Here is a 17,315-nt window from a genome sequence, read left to right as displayed (position 1 = left end):
GATTGTTGCCATACATCTTAGACTTGACAAAAAGTAATCGCACACTGACAGATCAAGTGACCTGGGACGCCAGCTGGGGCCGCGACCAAACAGACCTCTGTTAACAACTCTGTCGGGCGTAAAGATTGTGTAAATGTGCTCCAAGGTTGGGTCGGCTGTATGCGCAGTTGCTCCATCCCGTTGGAAGTAATTGTAGGTCGTTTCTTCCTCCGTTAATGCTGCCACAAGCGGTCCGGGCCGCTTTCATTTGCCCCACCCTGCACTGCGTAACACATTTGAGTTACCGTTAACATAACATAAACCATCTGACTTCGTGTGCTTGGACATTGATCATATCTCTAATTTATAAAAAAAAAAGTCTTTCTTACTATTCTCTGAATCTTTTTCCACTTCTATCTGTGCAACAAATATAATGGTCAAACTCTTGATAAAATCGTGTAATGTCCGTCAGAAGACAACTGATTTTTAGAAATCCATATTAATTTCTGATATCAACTGCATTTATTTGCCCGTTTAATATTGTAAGTTGACTAATTATTCCGTGCAGTGTAAGCTCTATAGACAGTCGTGTAATGTATCGTCGGTTTATCTGTGTTGCAGGGAGTTCTATTACATCCAGATGGAGAAGTATGCGAGACAGGCGGTCAGCGAAGGCATCAAGAACGCAGACGATCTCCATGTGGGTGCAGACTCGGAGATCTACCGAGTCCTCAACCTGCACTACAACAGGAACAACCACATAGAGGTATGGGGACCACAGGTGCGGCATTCTTCAGTTAACTTTCCTAACATCTGCTTGAGTGCTTGCACGATCTCACCTGCCTTTCTGTTCTACGCCTTTTTTTGTACGTAGCCAAAGAAAAGACAAACGACCAGTTCGCAAGAATCCTGCATGAAAATTAGTTACTCTCCTATTCAATGTCTGCCACTGAAATCAGGCTGATGAATAGTCCGTCCAAATGGAGTTCAAGAAGTCATGTCTGATCTGTTGCAAATGAGTGTTAGATTCATTAAACAGTGTATTTGGACTAAGGTAGTCCACTTAAGATTCTGTACAGTATTTCCCCAGTATTACTGTAGTTACCAGCTTGATACCAGTCATCAACAAGCCCATGACTAGCTGATTTTCCATTCGAATACCCTTCACTGCTACAGTAATATGAGATAATGATTGTTCAAACAGTAAAATGTAAATGAACATTTTATTATAACTTCTTCATAGTTCGTGCGAACGCTGTACGTTCCACAGCGTATCACACGTCCGAGACTTCGACTAAGGCCAAACACGATGAAATGTCTGTGAAGACATTAAATTTTGAGCTTACTTCATTCTCTTCAACTGTAGAACTGTCAGTGGCACAACAGCCTTGCAAAGTCTGAATAGATCTATCTTTTCTGCTTCTATGAAAAGGATTCACTTCAAATGATGACTTGCATGTTATATAGCATGACTTTTAATTTAATAAAATGTAAAATTAAAGATCAAATAATTTCAGTGCAATTCAGAATTATACAGAATAAAATTCCGCAGTCACTGTCAATAATCAACATCTTCAGGCGAAAACCGTTATGTGGAATATATTACACTGTAATTTACCTGTGCTCGTGGTACTTAAAAATCTGTAGATTTTATTATTTTCTTAATTAATTTATTTATTTTTTAATTAGAAGCTCGCCTTTTTCTCCTCATTACATAAGAAAGTAGATTCTGGGTTGCTCTAGGCAGATCATCCAAAATGTAATCACATTCCCTCCACAAATTAGCATACAAATATTTTCGTCTGCAACTAACAATACTTGTTATTAATCTACTTAATGCGAAAGAACGGACTCTGGATACGCTAGGACTTTAGAGCTCAGAAATAAAGATGTAAATATGTATTTATCGAGAAATTCTGGAAGATATAAGGGAAATGAAACACTAAAGATGAGTCCAACGTACTAACAACAGCGTAATCTATGGCATTCTGCATTATATGGTTGACGCTTCACGGTCGTTGTTCACCGATATTTAGTTTACTTCCCTCCATAATTAATCAGTCTCTGAATGTCAGAAGTCCATACTCGAAAACTTATTACATACGTTTCCAAAATGACATTTTCACTAACATCACTCTCACTTTTCTTTCACTCACGCAGCGGTGAGTCGTCGGAGCAGCACCAACGATGGAGGGTATTGCTGACGTCGGAATTTCCCGGCTTCTCTCACATTTGTTCGTTGCTTTGTCAGGTACTCTTGGTATATCCATTTATATGAAGTATTTTCCCAACTCTTCAGGAAAAGACAGTGTTGCATTTCGCTTCCTTTAGGAGCAAAGTTGATACCTAACTGTAACAAATCGTGAATTGTTTTAAGTGCAACGGAGGATTAAAAGCTGACGGAGTGCGGTGTAAAGCGTTGTCCAATTTTAATTCATTAGACAGGAATAGGGGAAGAGACGTTTGGAATGTTCATTGCGGACAGATGCGGCTTGTAGTGAAAGGTTGTGAGGCGCAGTCACCCAAAGAGGTATATTAGACTATATTTTTAAATAATGTATTACAGAATTTAAATCGAAAATTTTTGCTTGGGGTTTAAATGGGGAATCATCTTTTTTTAGAGCTGTTGATGTCGATTGATGTTATTTCTAGCAGGTAGTACCTACTCTTACGACTGTGCCTTGAAATGCCAGTTAACTGTTTTAGTTCATGTTTGGATGCATGACTTCTACGAAGTACAGCAATTCTAGAAAGCTCAAGCAGCTGAACGTAAGGCAGTCGTACCAACATCCTCTCGTGGTCTACTGTCTACAGTAAAGGAGACTCGGTAGAGTGGCTGAATGTCCACTGTCGAGTCCCTGTCCTCGTCGCTGTCTATTATGTCTCGAGCATCACTAACTGACTTTAATATTAATGCTTTGCTAGAATTAAAACTACTTTTTAGGTTCTGGAATTGGCAGTTCTATTCACTGTGGTAAAGGCGTGCTAAGGCTGTAACTGGCATTTCAATATCGTAACACGTCAACACTTAACGAGGGATTCACGAAGGTTAAAATGGAATTACTACTCGAAACAACTGTCATTATTTTCAGTTGTTACCAAGTACCTTGCTAGAATGAGATTTTCACTCTGCAGCGGAGTGTGCGCTGATATGAAACTTCTTGGCAGATTAAAACTGTGTGCCGTACCGAGATTCGAACTCGGGACCTTTGCCTTTCGCGGGCAAGTGCTCTACCAGCTGAGCTACCCAAGCACGACTCACGCCCCATCCTCACAGCTTTACTTCTGCCAGTACCTCGTCTCCCACCTTCCAAACTTTGCAGAAGCTCTCCTGCGAACCATGCAGAACTAGCACTCCTGAAAGAAAGGATAATTCAGTAGTGCTAGTTCGCAGGAGAGATTCTGTAAAGTTTGGAAGGTAGGAGACGAGGTACTGGCAGAAGTAAAGCTGTGAGGACGGGGCGTGAGTCGTGCTTGGGTAGCTCAGCTGGTAGAGTACTTGCCCGCGAAAGGCAAAGGTCCCGAATTCGAGTCTTGGTCCGGCACACAATTTTAATCTGCCAGGAAGTTTCAAGTAACTTGCTTGCTAACGACGTTGGCTCGAGAAAGTGCAGTATTTGCAATTTTCTCTTTGTTCCCTGAAATACATTTTGACGTTTTTCGCAATGTGTGCGTCAGATAGAATTGCTAAATACACGTGATTTGAGGAAGGGGGACAAAGCGAATTCGGTAGAACTCAAGAGAATTTTACCCCACTGGTAACAGATTAACGCACACCGGACTCGCATTCGGGAGGACGACGGTTCAATCCCGCGTCCGGCCGTCCTGATGTAGGTTTTCCGTGATTTCGCTAAATCGCTCCAGGCAAATGCTGGGATGGTTCCTTTGAAAGGGCACGGCCAGATTCCTTCCTCGTTCTTCCCTAATCCGATGAGACCGATGACCTCGCTGTCTGGTCTCCTCCCCCAAAACAGTCCAATCCACAGATTAACGGCCTTCTCCAGTGCTGCAACCACGGGTAGCTTACTGATTTTGGATGATCGTGCCTCAAACATTTTTTTCGCTTCGCTGTAGTTACTTTCACTTCCAGACGGCTGCACCGCCTAACAGAGCGCCTCTTTCTTTCTTTCGCAGGTCCCCTCGAACTTCCGGTTCGTAGTGGAGCAGACGCTGAGGGAATTCTTCAAGGCCATCCAGGGCGGCAAGGACACGGAGCAGTCGTGGAAGAAGTCGATTTACAAGATAATCTCGAGGCTGGACGACCCCGTGCCCGAGTACTTCAAGTCGCCCAACTTCCTGGAGCAGCTGGAGTAAGCGCGTCCGCCCGCTAACACCGAGGACAGCCCCAGCCGGTGCCCTGGACGGGCGCCGTCCCGCTCCACTCCTGCGGCCGCCACGCGTCTCCCCGCCCAGCCTCCGCGCGGGCAGACTCGGCTGCAGTCCTCAGCGTCGCTCCGCGTCGGCTGCAGGACCAGCCGGCTGGCGGCGCAGGAGTCTCCAAGACGCTCTCCACTTGCCCCGACGGTGCTGCCGCATCCGAGGACCGCGCCCTGCTCGTGTACATAAGGAAGACCACCGAGGCGTACGTCCGCCGCCGCGTGTTGCCACTGTGTAAAGCAATTATTGTGGTACTGTCTTCCCTTTTCGTGTATGTAAAACCAAGAAAAGAAAAAACACAGACAGAAACGTACGAGGGAAGAACACGAACACTTTGTCACGGGGCGGACACGCCAAGAAGTCACGTGTGGTACCGATACGACCAAAGATAACAAAAGATCCTTTATAGATAATTAAAAAAATGAGTTTGTTAATTTGTGCTAGTCGTTGAGTGATGTGTTTTGAAACGAGTCGTTGAACACTCTGTGCGAGACGCCAAAAAAAAAGTTGTTTTTACCTTCCTCTCTCACGGACTCGGGAAGTTGCGTCAAAGTTGCTATTGTTATATAAGTTGTAATTATTATTATTACAATTGTTTGTGAACCCCATTGCGGGAGGGATTGCCCACAAGCGCAGCACGTTAAGCACAAACTGTTAGCCGTAGTGACATCACCTGATCTCACGCCCGCTGCTTCCGCAAAAGGGCAATCTGTCACTCTGGCACGTGGGCTGCCCGTGGTTAAACTTCCTAGTCAAAAATCAAGTTGTTTGTCTTAGGTTAATGCAATGTTTATATCATGTGGTGCAGTGGAAAGAGGAAATAACGTATTCCAGATCTTTTTGCCTTCTCATGTTAAAAACGACGGTGTAACTGATTTTGTGATATATACGCGATTGAATTTTGCATTGAAAATTTTTATAACTGCTTTTAAGTAAGAAGTTAAAAAAAACTGGAATTGTGGATAGAGATTTATGTAAATTTTCCTCGAGTTGAGAACGTGTTTCAGTGAGGACATGCAACAGAGGGCAAGGAGTATTTGTGGACACCATCTCTGCGACGGCGGAGAAGAAAGACTGTGCGGTGCTGTGCAGTGCAAAAAGAAAACTTTTTTCCTTTTTTCGTAGGGAAAGGGACCATCGAGTAACTAAAAGAAATGTGATTATTGGAGGAAGGTGGTAAAAATGTGGATAAAAGAATTCCGAACTGTCGCGGAAGGGATTTATTAGAAAAAAATTTAAAAATGGACTCTCCTCGAGAAATTGTAAGAACATTTCAAGAAATGTGAACGTCAGGCTGGATAATGGTAGCAACTGGCCGATTAATTTCTCTATTTTAAAATAATATGCATACAATTCTACTGCCGATTGTATCAATAGTAACTTCAGGAACCACAATTTACAGTTACCTTCAGTGCAATCTTCGTTTCCTAGTTGTGTACTTGAGTTCCAACAGCTCTCGTATGGTAATGCTTTCCTTTATAAATGATTGTCTTCGTTAAAAATAAAAAAAAAGGTACTTGGTCGCTGAACAGGGGCAAGGGGGCCCCATAGAACGACACTGCTTCAGGCCGACCGATCCATTCTGTCAGGTTACAAATTTCACCACACTACGCTGCCAGTGTTTAGGGGAAAAAAAATTAGGAGAGAAAGAGAGAGAGAGAGAGAGAGAGAGTGAGGGAGGGAGAGCGAGGGAGAGGATTCAGGGAAAGATAGAAGATATAGTATATGTATAAATAAAAAATTATATATAGAGAGAAAGAGATAAATTATGTGGTAGGGAGATGTGGAGATGGGTGTAACCTAAGATGGTGACGAGGGAGATGAAGCAAAAAGAAACCAAAGTGTCCTTTAAGTTCCGGACTGATGAGACCGCCAACTGTTTACCGTAAATATGGCGTCTCAGCAGTTCTGGTACCTAGTCATCACCAAAAAATGATCGTAAACAAACTATCAACAAGCCAGAAGCACATACAGTATCCAAACGACAGGTGATCACTCACACACACACAGAAACAAACACACACACACAGCTTTGACAGTGGCGGTACTCGACGCCGTCCCCGCATCGTACACACACGCAGACACACACACACACACACACGCAGAGCCGAGTCGTTGATCGCAGTATCGCCGCTCCTATGCAGTGTCCTAACCCCCTCCCCGGGCCGCCGCGAGCTGTTGCGCGCCTCTTATTGTATTTTAAAAAAAACAAAAGCGCTTCTTGCAAAAGAAAAATGTTGCCAGTGCATGTACTGGGATTTTTTACGTAATAGTTTTGTTTGTACTCTTTTTTCCCATAGAAAAACTGACATTGTTGACTCCTATGGTGATTGTTACCCCCTGTAGTTTTTACCGCTTCCGATGGTTGTTGTAGCATTTGACAGGGAGCTAACCCTTAACAAGGTGGTGGTAGCGGTGAGGAATGTTTTCTCTCGTTGGGTTCGTCTGAAATACAGCGGAGGTGGCGCACCCAACTATACCGGACTAATTTCGCGGTTACTTTACAGGTACAACACTACAAATAACCCATATTATAGACAGCCGATTCTGTTACTGTTGCAGTGCAGACCATATGAACGGACTTTATTTCCCGATCGCAACAATTTTTCAAATGCACACGGACCATTTGGACCTACAAACCCCCTCCCCATTTTTGTGTGTCGGCGTTCTTTTTATCAACGGTGCAATATTTTTTTAATTCAAAAGACCTTGGTCCCCAGCCTTTGATAGCGATACTTAGAAAAACAGATTTGGCAAGTTTTAGTCCTGTGTTTAAAAATACCTTTATCGTTTTGCAATGAAAGAAAAAGAGGTCTCGGCAATGTTAGGATTCCCGTTCGAACCTTGTCACAGAAAGTACAAGCTTATTTAAAAAGCACCTTCGCGCCTTATCTTTATGATAAAAGAGTAAGCGAAATAAAATTGTGTGTAATTTTTACCAAAATCTGCCTTACATTCTATTTTCTTACAGAAGTACCTAGTGTGATGATTTGCTGTAGACGAAAAACAGTTCTCACATGTCTGGGTCTTGCCATTCAGTACATCCATGTTTGTTTAGCAGCGCTCTACTACGTATCACTGGCAACTGCCCCGAGGGTTGCTTCCGCCACTCGTTCGTACGTTCGTTCGTTATTCATAAACAGGCTGTTTCACAATCTTCTAGTCCATTTCGCAAAATAGTCATTCTTTTGAGTGTGAGATGTAGTATATGTAAAACTGTTGGTAACTTTTGAGCGTTATGGGATACTTCCTTCAAGTTTGTTGTCTTTTTGTTTAATATGAATATATATATATATAGAAATATATGAACGAGTCGCTATGCGACTCTAACTGGTGACTTTGAGGTTGCGTTCTACTTTTTACAGTTGTATTTGAAGCGAAGACATTGTACAGACAGAATGGTGGCATTACTCAGTTGATGAAACGGCGGTACTGTTTAATGCCGCTACCGGTTTGTGTTGTTGGCAGCCCTGCCCGGGGAACTCCGCCCCGCGGCCACTCAATAGAGGACGCTGCTAGCTGGGGACCCCCTACAGTGTTCTCAATTCTGAAATAGCATTTTTGAAACGGAACCATATTCACAATACAGTGCTCGCAATAGTCTGAAGGCAACTAAAACGAAACTCTCGTCTAAAATATTTCTGATCAAGGCAAAAAAAACTCACTCAACATACACACAGGGCCAACTCGTCCGATCTAAAGTGCCTTCAAAATGTTAATTTTTTTAGAAAAAAAGAAAAAAACAGGGCCCTAAATAGACCATTCTCGCCCCACCAAAACACTGTACTTGGTCTCCAGAGCAACGCCCTCTTTTCTGTATCATTTCGAAGGACCCAAAACGCAAAACTCAAGTTATTAAGATTGTTATGCTGAGAAATCAAGATAATTCCGTTTTACTGGTATTTTACGCAAGTACCGCATATTTAATTTATTGGTTCTTATTTAATATTGTATTTACAGAGGTTTCATATGTGATGCATGTAAGAAACCGTATATCCATGGTATAGCATTACTCTAGAATGTAGGAATACATGATTATAATGATAATAATTACTTAAATTGTCTTATTATTTAACATACCAGTTCCTCAATTCCAAATCACAGCAGTCAGTTCTTTTGTCCATTGTTGGACTATATCTGCAACCAGGAGATAAAGTTAACTTGATCAATGTCTCTCAAACAGTAATGAGCTTCAGAAACGAGATATAACGTAGCAGTTGTGAGATTTCTTTCAGGTAGGCGAGAATTCAGCCACACCGACAGAGGAAGTCCTATAAAGGGATGGCTCATACCACCTCCATGTGATAGATTACCTGGATCAAACTTGACGAGGATCAGTTTTAACACATAGTGTGTCATGTTCGTTACAAAGTGTACTCTCAAATAAAATACTTTGTGTATTAAAAAAAAAATGCATACACAAAAAGGAAATACTTCAACGAAAAGCTATACACATTAAACCTGTAGGACTAAATCGATTGGTATCAGAGCAAACACTCAGGATGTATACCTATGTACGGATGTGTAAACAACACTGGGGTACATTTCAAACCAAAGCAATTACTCTGTATGTTTTGGGGTCAAATTGTCACTCTAGTTTACTTAACGTTTTTGTTTAAGAGTAGATCATAGTACCAACCAAACTGGTGAAAACTGGCTTCTAGCATACATTACTAACACATCTGCATTAGTATTTGATAGGTAATAGACATTATTTCCCACACAAAAATATATTGCCAGCATTACAGAGAAGAAACACAACCAATTTGTTGGTGATATACTGAAGTAAAACCTATGATCTTGATCGTCATCTGTTCACAGTCTTACAGTGTAATTGATTGTCGTGGTTTTTTAGCTTTGTAACTGAAACTGTGAGTTAATAAATAACACACACACAAGTGCATAAAGTCACCAAATGTGTACGTTTGCAAACTATGAAATAGTAATATATGCTCTCAAGAACACTATAACAACAACGTGAAGTAAAAATCATATACAACACGTTTTTTATGATACTGTGAACAAGACAGTACACTGTACAAAGTACACAATGAAATGTGAAGAGCATGCAATAGTTCAGAGCTGTGAAAGTGTAGCTCCATCAGGTAACTATTAAATAGTGAAGTCTCACATTGTTTTCAGTATTGTAGGTTATTATCATTATTCCAGAAAAATAGTTAATTTTATTAGACGCACTCCTAATTCACAAGGTATTCGCCAAACGTTTTTATAGACTGTCAAATGATATGAGAAAGTACAGAATAATGCTTAAAAACTCACAATTTACTACTCTCTGCAGAATATTGTAATAAATAGTCATTACAGTATACTGACTGACATAACAAAACCTACAGATCATTTTCCTTTACATACGAACATATATTCTGGCATTCAGTGTTCTATTATTAGTGAACTGCAAGAGTGATAACTTTAGACATTTTACACACGTTATGCAGTCACTTACTCATTTTAACAATTCATTGCAGAGATAATAGTAAACAGGTATATGACAAGAACTCATCTAGTTTTCTACTTGCACTTATACTACACAGAAAACAAGAGATGTAATCGAATCTCTATTTAAATTTGAGATTCCACATTAAAAATTTCTTCACTGACTTGGTGTAGCACAAATTGTAAGATTTTTCATGTCATGTTAAACATTTACACTGATGCGAAAATCAGATAATTGCTTACACTACTGAAAGTTAGCAATTTTCACTTACTCTTCTCTGAATAAAAAATCCCACACTACAGGTACTGATTATCATAAACAACAGCATCTCATTTCGTGTTCTGATACAAGAAGTACATATCTAGAAACAATAGTACAAAAGATCTAAGAATGATAACAGACGGTTCACAAACAACTGAAAAATCGTTTACCTCATTCGGCCTATGTAGTATATCTGGAACGACATGGTAGTACACTAAAGCGTCATGCAATCACGAGTCTTCACACAACAGCTAACAAGTAGGATTTCACATGTAAAAATAGTTTCTTCAATGCAACAGGACAATTTTTACTTGTCAGTGAGAAGAGCAAGCCGCAACATAACTTGGGTACTTGCCATATGTTCTTTATTCCACTCACTCTAAACACAACATGCACCGTCTAAAGCAGTGAAAAGATGTAAGTTGAAATCTGTACTTCTAGAAACATGCAGAAGACCAAAACCACAGACGAAAAGTATTTGATCAGAATGATAACTGTGCCTGGATTTACAACAGGATTATAGTATAAAGACTAGAGAAGAAATCATATGAAGTCGGTAATAAGAGATATCGGGTTCTCAGTCAGCAGAAGAACGAAATTCACATCCATTCAGATGGGTAGTTTATAAGATACAGCTATCAAGTTTTATCACACTCATTTTAAAGACAGCATATACCGTTCCCTCATTTTCTATACAACTTACTGCTGCAATAAATTGTTTTCATCAATACACACTTTGTTCACAAAACACATACCACTTACTTCACCTCCAAAACGAATCAAGCATAATACTCTCGGTACTTGGTCAGTGAAGAATACAACAGTCAGTGAGATAGTGACCTAGAGTAAGGAGCATTGGGTTTAACAAACGACGTATAATAAATACAAACAGATAAAAGTCGTATCTGACACCACCGCTCTGACAAAATTTGGAAGTAGTATCTCAACAGTTACATGTAAGTCAGTAAACCAGTTTACAACTAAACCAACTGAAGGTATTTTTTAATTACAAATTTAGTACAGAAATATTTCAAACACCACAAAGGCGAAGTGAAATGCACCACAGCACTGCAGAAAAAAAATACATCAAAGATGGATAAACGGTGATCTCATAGAGACACACATCGACTAGGTTCCAGTCTTCAACTTGCTCTATTCGTAATGGTAGTGGTATACCGCAGCAGAAACTATTTTGTCTGGCGCAGAAAAGAAAGACTGATACCTGTGTATTATAAAAAAAATGTCGATGTTACTAACAACTTACGTTGTCTGGGCCAACTGCGACTTGAATGCTGACTGAACAAGGTAAGTACGAAAAGAAAATATCAGTAAAACACCGATTTCAGAATATTAATTAAAGGACAACCCCTTTATCATCAAAGTCACTCAACACGGCGAGGTTAAACCAACATCCCACAGAAGAGATTTGAAACAGTGCATTTTTAACAGGGTACAAGTTTTTTTTCGTAATGAAATGATCTAGAGTTAAAACTCCGTTTAAGTATTATGTTTTGTCTCTGCTGGTGCTACAAGAAATAGGCAATTGGCATTCCAGTGCACATTTGAGAAGTACACCTTTCGTAATCCGCCAGATTAAATCCAACAGTAGGGAGTTTCGTGGTTCTTCCTTGAAATGAAAGGTATCTTTTCTTGATTAAAATAATAACTTACTAGAGTATGATGGTAGAGTAGTTAAACTCAGGAGCAGATGAGGCTGACTGATAGTATCTTTTCCAAAGTATTCCCCTTCTGAAGGAACAAATTTCTACCACTATCTTAATCAAATACTTTAAGATAGCTACACTATTCTTGAGCACTGCTTCACAAGTTCTCAGACCCAATGTCCATGAGCCTCATCTCAAATGAAACAAATTTGAAGTCATAGGAAATGAGACTAGTGTTGGAAGACTGAAGCAGGAGACACACTTTACAGGATGTCGACAAATATTCCATGATATATTCCATAATTTTTTGGTGTGCATCGAGCGTATTAAAACTTGATCCGATTTTTCTTCTGACAAACTTTCAGTCATTCTCAAGGTGAGTCGCTCGAAAAATTTTTAAAACTCTTTCCGCTGTGGAGTAAACGCATATGCGTCAGAGGGAACCCTGCTGATAATAAGAGCGTCAGTCATAGATAAAACTTTACGCCTGTAAGAGTAAGACAAAGGAAGAGCAGAATCAGCGAATCCACAGTGCTTAAGAAAAATGCTGTCGATTTTTATGGATGGAACATGTTGGAATGCCAGGCAGTGCAGCCTTAGAACAATATTTCCCTGTAGAGCGCAGACATCTCAAGGTAGCAGCTAGTCTTTCTTCGGTTTCCTGGGAGGGGGCTGCTGGCATAACTTGGGACTCAACCCATCAAAGCTTCACCGCTAGGTAAGTTGCAAAGTATGACCACCTGACTGATTTTTCTCAGCAAAAAGTCTTATAAATATTTTATTTTTGATCTAACGAATAAAGATCTGGACATCTCGGGAATGGCTGCTTTAGGAAAGGACTTGAATTTAGCTGATAATTAGAACAATAGTTTTTCGAAAGCGCAGACGTGAGCTAAGGGTTCTCCATTATTTGCTGAGACGGGAACCTTCATCTCGGTTGAGCAGGTTGTATTTGCGGAACTCCTTGGCTAGCGAATCCCAGCAGGTTGAGGCCGTGGCCAGTATCTTAACTTACCCGTAACCCATGGAATGGCCAATCGAATGACAATGGTCAGCTACTGCAAATTTTTTGGTGTTCAGTAGACGAATGTACCGCTAGTGTTCAATGAAACGATGTTCTACAGTGCGTATTGTTTGCCATATGTGGCTAAGTACCACACTCAAAGGAATTTCGTGTACACCCGCATCTCGTAAAAAGAGAACATACTTCATTGATATCAGAAGAGCTGTCGCCTTGGTCACTGGAAGAAAGATCACATCCATTTTATGTTTCTTCACTACTCTTGGAGGTTTTGAAGAAGTGTTTCCATATACGGTAGAAAAGCAGCAAACTTTACGTCTTTTCTTCTTGCTCCTTCGGTTGGTCTGAAGTTTTAGTTTGTAGAGTTTTCATAATTTGATGTTTCATGTATCTGTTCTTACGAAATATTTCTTCAATGTGTACCAGTCCACCCTGCAGGCCGTCAGCAACAGAAGCTACATGGGCTATGTGCTCTGAAGTTTCAAGAACACTTATATTTTGCGTTGGATGGTGGCAGCAAGACGCCTGCAAGTATAAATCGATGTGGGTGGGCTTACCGTAGACTTTATATCCTAAAAACCTATCTTCCTCACGTCGAACTAATACGTACAGAAACTGTAGACAGCTATTCATTTCCCCTTCCTCCGTAAATCTGATAGTTTCGTGAATGGTGTATAGATGCTCAAGAAACTCGATCAGTTTGTCCTCGCAGTGGGGCCAAACTACGAATATGTCATCGACATATCTCCAGAAACACTGTCAGTTTTAAAACTCTAAGAATTGAGTGCCTTTCCTTCAAAATCCTCCACGAATAAATCAGCTACTATGGATGAAAGAGGACTCTCCAAGCAACACCATCATTTTGTTATTGGTTATCAAACAAACAGCAAGTAGAGATTAGCTCATGCTTAAATAATAGCGTTAAGTCTCCTTCAAACTTGCTGCTAATCAATGACAGAGAGTCAACAATAGGTGCTTTGGTAAATAAGGAAACGACGTCAAAGCTAACCAATAAATCACATTTGTTAAATCTCCAAGTTTTTAACCTACTAATAAAGTCTTCTGAATTCCGGATATAATGTTCACATTTACCTACAAAAGTCTCAACAACGAGGCTAAATATTTGGCCAACCAATAAGTATGTTACTCATTGTCGGACTAAACGTCAATACTTTTAGTATCTGCCCCAAACGTTTTTTATAAGTTCCGGTTTCTTCTGAAATACTTTTGTTTTTATATTACTTTGTGGGCATCGGGAAGGCCTTACATTTTTGGAGGAAATGTATCCCTTAATACTGTTGACAACTTGCTTAGGTTGAGAGACGGTCTCAAAAATGGAGCAGCTTTTCTTTGAACTCGTGCAGTTTGGACCTTGTCACTCTTACGATATGTTGTGTCCTCAAGTAAGTTGTATTTACATTTTCTCTATGTAGACGTCTCTCGGCTGAAAGACAGTAGCCTTACCTATGCCTGCGGGGTGAGTTACTGTCTAGGAATAGTTCCGTAGTTTACGAAGTTCAGGTCTCTCAGACGAGGATAAGTTGCTTTTTTGTGGACGGTATATTGTTAGCGCTCAGCTTGCTGCACGCCTTACTTCTTCAGCAGCGTTATTAAGTATTTCCCACCAATAAAAGATGTTAATAGCAAGGATATCGGTATATGGGTGAAATTCAAGCCCTTTCCTAAAACAGCCGTCCTCTAGTTGTCCAGATCCCTATTCGTCGGATTAAAAACAATACATTTATAAGACTTTTTACTGAGAAAAAATAGTCAGGCGGTCTGACTTTGCAACTTGCCTTGCGGTGGAGCTTAGATGCGTCCAGTCCCATTGTACCCAAGTAATACCATCAGCCCCATCCCGGAAAACAGGAGCAAGACTACCTGCTACCTTGAGATACCTACGCCTGGCATTCCAACACATGCCATCCATAATAATCGACCAGATTCTTCGTAACCACTGTGGATTCGCTGACTGTGCACTGCTTTGTTTTCCTATTAGAGGCACCAAGTTTTATCTGTGACTGATACTCTTGTTATCAACAGTGTTATCTCCGACGCACTAGCTCCACAGTGTAAAGTGCCTAAAAATCTCCCATTCCACTCACCTTGCGAATGTTGAAATGCTATTAGTCAGTCATTACGTGTTAATCAACAGCATACCAGTGGGCAGATGGGATGGGAAAGACGCTGTTGATATGGAACAACACAGTTCATAGTGCAATCAATTTTAGCAATTTTACAAGTTCTTTCCGTAAATTCAACACTGACCAGTGACACAACAGCATGCTTCCCAATTTCTGTTTCATCACTAAGCCACCCCTCGACTATTTTGCTATTCCATATACTAGATCATGAATGTGGATAGATGACTGTGCAGTACGTCCATTCATGGTTAATTCTTGAACATATAGACCAAAGTATACCAGACAGCGCCCAATACCAACATACTTAGGTTATCTACATATTTCTAGCCCTTCAATCATAGTGCACAATTTACTATTACAATTTGTCCATCTTTGGGCAGTGGGAGTCACAGAGCATTTTCGCATTCTTAGGATAAAGTTGGAGACTGAAAGATCTCCCCTCATTGTTGTTTTCCAACCCTCCTTACAACACTGTTACCAATTTAATTTGCAGCTGACTAGAAGTAGGAGGTTACTATACCCACTACATTCCACATCTTCTGAAGGAATGGAGGGGTCCGAGTCTGTAACTGCTGTACAAAGAAGACTGTTCCGTAACAGTATTAATCATGGCACTCATCCAAGTGCATAAGATCTCTCCAGATGCGCACATGACGAGGAGATTAGCATCCCTTGTTAGTTTATAGTAGGTAGTAGAGTGTTGTGATGATATAACAGGCAGTTAAGAAGAGCTGTGTGGTTTATGCATGATAGAGCATCAGACAGATGGAGTTTAAAGCATTTTGTGTAAATCAACTGCACTATCAATTATAAAGTATTGCTCTAATGTTTGGGGTCACTACCAAGAAATCATTGACAAGAGACAAATGGTCATAGAACGTTAACACATGCACTGCTAAGGTTACAAGGTTCTGTACTTAAACACACTATAATGTTAAAGCCATGTCATTTCAGAGATATTAACATCTGACATTCATCCACCCTGCAGGTTTTTTGTCCCACTCACTATGGTGTCAAACTTTAATATGATAAAACTACTTCCTTCTCCAGCAAAGAAAAACACACAGTGTTTGTGATACAGACACAATATAGCTCTCCAGAGGTCTATACCACCTACTGTTCACATCTAATCAGTGTTTAGAAACTATAATATGCTCACATCAGTCTTATAAAACGATCATCAGCAAGACAGAATGCCTCTTACAGGAAACCAGTGGTCAACACTTTCAGACAGCTGTTTGGAAACGCTCCATAATTCCACATACTCTTCCAGTTTCCAAATGTTACATTTTTTGTCAATAAGAAACACCACCTCTGTGATTTATTTCAACCATCTTGTGTGTTGTGCGAGCAGCGTAGTTTACACCATGTGATGTTGAGCTTTCTGTGAGAGCCAATGGATTGAAACATGTTAATGTCAGCTTAGCACCTGACACAGACTTCGAAGTGGTGGTGAAAACACAAAAAAATTGTGTGGCGGTGTACAAAGCAGAATTCGTACACTGCTTGGATGTGTTACACCAGAAAAAAAAAAACAGTATATGAAACTGATTATGAAAGAACAACACAGGGACCCTCTCTTGTGATTGATAGTCTGTGGGGTATAGTCCTCCTACAGTGTAAGGTGATGAAACTTTACACTGGTCTGTGCAAGCGATTTCAATCACTGGATATCTGCTCCAATGGAGCAAAACCTATATATTTAATAGGAATGCCGTATATGCTCGATGTCAGCAAGCAGATAGTGTTTGTTTACGAGATACCAGAAGAGAAATATACAGGTTAGCAGAGAATTTATGGTTCGCAGTTTTTCTCTGTTGGGTGGTACAAAACAATGAAGGTAGAAAGAATATTTGGGTGTCAGACATGAATGCACCATGAGGAATGCAGACCTTTTGATTTCAGTACCTGTATGTAGTTCGGAGATGCACTACTATGCATTAGCGAACTCATCATTCTTCCAGTTCCCCAATGATGTGTAGTCTTCCTAATTTTTCCAACAAGAAACACTATCGTAGCTGCTCGTACTGTCTTTTCTACCACTTTGTGTTGCAGGAGAAAGCTTCCTTTGGCGATGGCCTTACACATTTTATATAGCTGGCGGAGCTATGAAAACATGTTCCCATTTTCACTTAGTGGTCAAAACACGGTCCTGTTGCATTATCTCAGCTCAGCCTGTTTCTCCATGAAATACAGAAGGTGGTGCATATAGTGCTCTCTGACTTCTACTCACTTCCGACTTACATTGGAATGATCACATGGACAAAGCTGCAGAGAGGGCAGGGCAGAAACGGAGGAACAGCTAATCAGATGTTTCTTCATTGTGGTAAGATCTTTTAATGGAACCTCCACAGGTCGAGATGATCATCATAACAAAATCAGCTATATTATCAAATGTATAGAGTGACACATAG

The 17,315-nt window shown here is 40.5% G+C and overlaps 1 protein-coding gene across 1 annotated transcript in view; it reads left to right on the top strand.

Moving 5' to 3' along the window:
* Positions 1-8,409, top strand: part of LOC126475690 (homeobox protein prospero-like) — a 61,180-nt gene extending 52,771 nt beyond the window's left edge. The window contains exons 8-9 of the mRNA XM_050103488.1: positions 601-745; positions 4,114-8,409. Coding sequence (XP_049959445.1) covers positions 601-745; positions 4,114-4,293 — 325 coding nt within the window. The 3' untranslated portion in view covers positions 4,294-8,409. The remainder of the gene's footprint in view (positions 1-600; positions 746-4,113) is intronic.
* Positions 8,410-17,315: the final 8,906 nt, after the last annotated feature.

Source organism: Schistocerca serialis, chromosome 1 (assembly GCF_023864345.2).
Source record: "Schistocerca serialis cubense isolate TAMUIC-IGC-003099 chromosome 1, iqSchSeri2.2, whole genome shotgun sequence".
NCBI lineage: Eukaryota > Metazoa > Arthropoda > Insecta > Orthoptera > Acrididae > Schistocerca > Schistocerca serialis.
Note: the sequence above shows the minus strand (reverse complement) of the source record. Positions and strands in the feature narration are given on the sequence as shown.